The sequence below is a fragment of the Passer domesticus genome, chromosome 7 (genome assembly GCF_036417665.1).
Source record: "Passer domesticus isolate bPasDom1 chromosome 7, bPasDom1.hap1, whole genome shotgun sequence".
Lineage (NCBI taxonomy): Eukaryota > Metazoa > Chordata > Aves > Passeriformes > Passeridae > Passer > Passer domesticus.
In genome coordinates, this window is record NC_087480.1 from 4,342,035 (window position 1) to 4,348,672 (window position 6,638).

The 6,638-nt window shown below is 44.4% G+C and overlaps 1 protein-coding gene across 2 annotated transcripts in view; it reads right to left on the bottom strand.

Moving 5' to 3' along the window:
- The window catches only part of LOC135304262 (connector enhancer of kinase suppressor of ras 2-like), a 163,523-nt gene extending 158,881 nt beyond the window's left edge, over positions 1-4,642 (bottom strand). The window contains exons 1-2 of one of the 2 annotated variants that reach the window (XM_064426505.1): positions 4,327-4,642; positions 3,995-4,068 (exon numbers count right to left, since the gene is read on the bottom strand). In XM_064426505.1, the coding sequence (XP_064282575.1) occupies positions 3,995-4,068; positions 4,327-4,367 (115 nt within the window). In that variant the 5' untranslated portion in view covers positions 4,368-4,642. The remainder of the gene's footprint in view (positions 1-3,994; positions 4,069-4,326) is intronic. The other variant, XM_064426506.1, reaches the window with a different exon arrangement.
- Positions 4,643-6,638: the final 1,996 nt, after the last annotated feature.

A 6,638-nucleotide genomic window follows, 5' to 3' on the forward strand; every position in this document is an offset into this window, starting at 1 on the left:
AGTTAATCAGTTTACCAACTGAATTAATTTTTATTTTTTTTTATGTCTGCATCTCCTGTTGAGGGTGCAGAAATTCTAGATTTAAAGGGGGAAAAAATGGCTCGCAGTTGTGAAATGAGTATCTACAGCAGACCATTTATCAGGAGAGAAACCTCCACTGCAGGCTGTTTTGGCAGACAAACCTGTCAGTCCCCAGGACTTTGAATCACAGACTCTGTGTGGAGTTATTACAGGTACTTAAGGAATAGCTGGTTTCCCGTTTTAATTTTCAGCTGTTCAATAACACTGCATTCTCTGAAAGTCACAGCTGTATTTCATTGCATTGTATTTCATTTCATTTCCTTGGACTGCTTTGAAAAGTGAGTATTTATTTGGACAGAGGTGTCACTTCCCTGTAAATGAGTTCACATTTTAAATGACCTACTTGTAAACTGCTCCCCTTAGGAAGTACAACATCTCCAATGCTCTTGCTTGTAAAAGTACAGAGAATTCCCATCAGATTTTGCCCCCAATGGAAACACAAACTCTCACCCTCTTGTTAATTCAGTAAGACAGCCTAGCTCCCCTCTGCACCCCAAACCCCCAGACCCTGTACAGGACTCCCCTGCTCAGTGCAGGTTACAATAGATGGATTTGGGTTTGGAGCATTCACTGATGACCTGCAAAGTGTTCCTGAGTTTCACAGGGAGCTCCTGCACCAAAAAGCAACAACAATCTCCAGGTAAAGCATTCCAGATGCAGATCTTGGAGGGCAGTTTGCCATTTATTCCCATTAATATGTTAAACTAATCCAGGGAAAAGTGACCTGTTAGGAACCACTCTGACCCTGAAGGTACTGGGAGCTTTATGGGTAATGTTTGTTTTCTAATGGGGAAATCTGAGCAAGGCAAAGGTTTTTCTTTAAAAAAGCCATTTCTTTTGGGTCCATAGAACACATCCCCAGGAAAACAGGTAAGTTATGTAAGAAATGGCTGTAACCAGGGAAAACACCTGAAAAACATTTGGAGATGTTTAAAATGTTGGAAAATTTGGGGGGGAAAAAAAAGAATACCTACTAAAACTGTTGCTAAAAATACCTCCCCAATTAATGTTGTCAGCTCCTTTGAAACCTTCCCTTTTAACCACAGTGCTGTGTCTGCTAAACTTAACAAAATATGTTTGTATAGAGACAAAAGTATGCAGAGTTTTAACTTCTAGAACCTCTGAGAGCCTCAGGAATCAATTTCCCCAGACTTGCATGGCCTTTTCAGGTTGTCCACACCATCAGATGCAGTTCCCTAATTGAATTCCAGTTGAGTGCGTTCCTCAGAAAGGAACTGTGGATAAATACAAGATGCCAACTTGTCATTACAATGTTCCTTAAAGCCTACCAATTTTTACTTTTTTGGCAAGTAACATTTCCTAAAGGAAAAGAAGAGAAGGGTGTCTCCTCTTGGGGGGGCTCAGGCTGCAGCTGCTGCTCTCTTTGGATGCTGTAACCAGGACACATTCTGGGGCCCTGGGTCTCAAACCATTAACATCATTTTCGTGGCTCCCTTCCATCTTCTCTACAGTTATTTGATGCTTCTGGTACTCACTGCTAGTTAGTTTCAAAACATGGGCTTTGCTAACAGATTTTAAGAATAAGTTCTAATGGCTTCAAGGGATGATAAATGCAAGTTTTAAAAGCGCATTGCTATCATTTCCCTGTGAAATATGTTATCATTTACAATCTCCACAAATAAAACTGTTTTTCTACATATTTTAAGCCCCCCAAAGGTATATTACAGAGGCAATATTTGTTCCATTGTTTGTTAACATGTTGCTGTCTGCAGTCAAGATAATACTCATTCCTAAAGTGGTAATTTTTTGAAAGTGTCTTTAATTTATCTCTTAATGCTGTGAAAGAAGTGACCTTTTAGAGTAGAAGAACCACATAAAAGCTCCCTTATCACTGCAAATCTCTGCCTGTGCAGACCTTCAACCTCCCTGGCACATGGATTTAGCAGAGTGAGTGTAGCCAACAGAGCTGAGCTGCACAACTCATGGAAATTACAGGCAAACAGTGGCCACAGTTGGGCAATTTTTGCAAAGTAAGGTAGTTACAAGTAGTTTTAAACTGACTCCAGCCTGCCATTTGTATGGGTTAGGTCTTTTCTTTGGCTGCAGCTGAACAATGCATCTGCAAAGGGATAAAAAGGAGGCTTGTAATGTTAACGTGGGGGAAATGGACAAATGTGCAACTTTCCTGTTTTGTGGATGGGCAGCTCATGCTGCCAAGGAAAATATCAACGTTGTGAATACTTCAGTGTTCGCTGCATTATATTTACTTATGCTTGAACACAGAGCACTGACAATGCTGCCTACTCCAGATATCCCTGTGGATGGTGCACTGTGCAGGCTGGTATGGAAATCCAACTGCCAGGCAACTCCAGACATGTAAAAACCTGCTGCTTGTGTGACCTTCCTCCACTGCACATCATGGATTGCTCTTCCCCAATACATAATTATTGCATCAGGAAGGATAAAAAAGTAGCAGGAAGTAATTTTAAATTTAGCAACAAGTATTCTACATGCTTTGACACTTAATTTACATTATAATTCAAGTAAGGAGTTAAATTAGCAGAGTGATCTGTCTACTTTTTAACTCTTTTACTTATTGGGAATGAAGGTGTGGGTCAGAAAACTCCTCTGCAAATACATCAGGATTTGCTGTCACCTAATGACATTGGAGCCTGGGAATCAATTCTCTATCTAAAGGTTTAGGATCCATCCCAATGACCTGCTTAAACCCTCCCAATTACCCCGAGCTCCCAAACACTTGAGCAACAGAGTACATCCATTCCCCCAAACACCGTTTGCTTCACAAGACTCTGTGCTTCTAGAAGAATAATTAGCTGATAATGGCAACGTGTCTGATGAGCACCAAAAGAGCCCAATTCCAGTGAAGTGTGATGTAGCTCAGCAAAATGAGATCAGAACCATTCCTCTATTAATGAGAATACTTTGGAAGCTTTAAGGGCATTGGAGTGGGCATCCAATTCAACCCTGCCATAAGTTCAGTCATCACATTACAGGAATCATTTCCACGAGTAACCTACACCCCAAATCTGCACCTCTTCTCCTTATATAACAGAGATCCCCCGTGGCAGGAGTTATTTGTCTCAAAGACAGGCAGCTCATCAGAAGCACTGTATAACAACACTAATGCATCCCACGGTGGGAATACATCCTCCCCCCGCCCCGCAGAAATTTAAACCACTTATCATCAGAACAATCCCTCGCCCTCCCATCCATCCCGGTCTGTTTGCAGCGCAGCCGAGCATTGTCAGGCAAAACATGTCACAGCTGACGGCTGTGTTGTGAAACTGCGAATGTGCAGGGAAATCATCATTCCTGTCAAGTTATCCCGGCGAGTTTCCCCGCGGAGCCGCGCTCAGCCCTGCGCCTTCCACGGCTGGCGCGGAGCCTCGGACACGGGCTGGCAGCCTGGGCAGGGCAGGACACATCCCAAAGGGAGCCTGGGCAGGGCAGGACACGTCCCTAAGGGAGCCTGGATGGAGCAGGACACGTCCCTAAGGGAGCAGGATGCCTCAGTCCAGCCCCCGGCTCCTGGTGCTCCTGGTGGTACCAAAAACTACAGACAAGCGCTGCACAGCCACTGCATCAGATCACCTGATATGAGCAAACCAGAGTAATCAGGGCAAATTTAAAGCAGCCAAACATCCCGGCGCTACCCTGTGCGAGGCATAATGGAGCCGTGAGACACAGACACTTTGCGTCCGCATTGTCCAACAAATGCAGTTGATCCCTGCTCCGCTGCCGGCTGCAATTCCCACAGCAGAGCCCAGCTCCAGCAGCCTCTCCTCAGCCCTGTCTCTAACAACTGCCGGGCAAAGCAGCACAGGGATGATCGCAACTGAATAAACTCTTCCCAAAACAAAGAATGCGAGAGCACGGATGCAAATTGCCAGGATCCGAAGTACACACAATACACGGCAATAAACGATCCTACCTTTCATCCAATCCACTACTTGCTTGGGCGTCCACTTGCTAATAGGTTCCATAACGAGAGCCATCATCAGATCACTTTATCATTCACACCAAAATCGGGGGGAAAAAAGAGAGAAAAATTGTATCAGAGCATGGCTGGGCTACGAGAGCTGTCGGATTTTCCGGCGCAGTTCAAAGAGAAGATGATGCTTTGTCCCTCCAGGTTCCTCCTGCACTGATTCAGTAATGTATAAAATTACACTGCTTGATCAGCTCTGGCACCTCCCCCACTGCACACAGCCTGCAACACCCGGAGCACCGAGCCAGGAAATGGTGCAGTACAGACTTACTTACCAAAGCCTGTGCCCGCCGAGCCAGCGGCACGGATCAAACATGGATTACACACGGAGCATCCCCGCCGCGGCCGCTCCGCACGCCGCGCTCGGCGGAGCTGCTTTATCCCAGCCAGCCCCGGGATCCTCATCAGGGAGAATGTCACTACTGTAACTTGATAGCAGATTGTCTCGGCTTCATTGTGAATATGCTGACTGTCACCCGGCTTAAAGTGAAGAGAGAAACGTCAGGATATCGCCTGGCATCTGGCAAAATGCTGAGCATCTCCATCTTTACAATGCGAGATGTTGCTGGAGTCTTGTACTGTGTAATCATGTAATTCAGAATGTCAAACACAGTATGAAAAGTCTTACCCAAGAAAAAAACTATTGGGAGAAAACTCTTTTTTTTTTTTTGGCCACATTCAGAGCCAGGATATTTCCTCCTATGAGCTGCTCATTTTGTGGGGAAAGAATGACAGCATTGAGGAGGCAATTTATACTACTACAGCACTTTAGGATAGACAAGACAGCAAGTATTTTGACTCTCAGTACTGGCATCATTAGTCTATGTCTCCCTTTTTGTTATGAAGGAAAAAAAATGTTTTGAGTATTCCTAATCCTAAAGTTTACTACCCTTCTGACAGATAAAGGTGAAACATTTCAATGAGACGTGCCAAACAGCACTTTTTGGACCCATTTGTGACTCTCTGCACCTCCTGCAGCACAAATTCTGCATCCTGTGGCTGAGAAGGTGCTGCAGGCTCCAACCTTTTGTCTGGGATCTGCAGCCCCACTATTTTATGTACAGGGGAGAAACTCAGAGACCAGAAAAAAAGGCAGAACAAAACAGTTCCACCTTTTTCTTCAGAGATCTTTCCTCTGTGCCTTTTTCTCCTGCACTGCTCCAAGTATCCCCAGCACACCAGGGGAAGAGGATGGTGATGTTCTGCTCCCCTGGGGCTGGGCTGAAGTCCCCAGGCTCAGATCTCTCCTCTCTCTCTCGTGTGGGGGAACATGAAATAGCAATGGAATCTTTATCACAGAATCCCAGGCTGGTTTGGGTTGGAAGGGACCTTAAAGCCCATCCCATTTCACCCCCTGCCATGGCCAGGGACACCTTCCACTTGCTCCAAGCCCTGTCCAACCTGGCCTTGGGCACTTCCAGGGATTCAGGAGCAGCCAAATCTGCTCTGGGCAACCTCAGGGCCTCCCCAGCCTCACAGGGAAGAATGTCTTAAAATCCCATCTTAACCTACTCCCTGGCAGTTCATCCTCTACCCTTTCAAGGTTCTTTTTTATACAGTTAAGGATGCAGACAGGCATCTTTCCCCCCACTAAAGCGTCTCCAAAGAGATGTGCCATTCTCAGCTCAGTGATGCACTCTATCCTTTTTTATTTTTCTTTAGCTTTGGGAAATAGTGTGATTAGTATTCTATGATGTATTTGGAGTGCTCAGAGCACAGATCTTCTTCACAAAAGGATTCACATCAATTCTCCTTCAAGAAGGCTGAGCAGCATGTCAGCTTCCTCTCTGAGTTTTGGGAGACCACTTTCAGTAGCTTTAGTTCTGTCTAAATAGCTGTTTACAATGGACATCATAATGACAAAGCTCTCAAAGGCACAATACTTCTCTTTTTAGGCAATAGTGGGCTAGAATCAGAATAAATATTTCTATTAGCTATTGGAAACTGTACAAGTTGTTTGGGGGCTATTCTTTCTTCAAATTCTTAATTTTTTAAGGTTCAATACCAGCATGAAGGAATTTGAGATAAGGAATATTGTGTATGGACTTGGTATTTCGACACATTTGCACACAAAAAAATCTTCATTCACGATTGTTTGGACTACTTCCCTAATTCCTGTCATTTGACAGACATTCTGTCAATGCCCCTTTGTCTCACATTTCCTACCCAGCCTTGACTGGGCCCTTTTTTTAATATATTTGGACATATTTTTGAAAGAGGATGAAGCCTGAATTCAAAGCTCATCAATGTCAATGGGAATAATTCCACTCATTTAAATTGTCCTTGGATAACAAAAGAGGCTGCCAACTATTATTTTGGAATCAGGACTTCCATTTTCACAATGAGAACCTTCTAAATCTTTTACGTCCTGTTACTGAGGCTCCTCCCCCAAAGATGGTTTGCATTTTCACTTATTCCCACTGTTATCCATGGTGCTGGCTCAGGCAGGAGCTGTAATTTGGCTGGAAGACCCTGGCTGTTAGATAAACTCCTGTGATTTTCCTCATCATCACCAGCCACACTTTGCCTGTATTCTGGGATTTTACAACCTTCTGGACAACCATCTACTTTTTTGTTCTACTTCTTG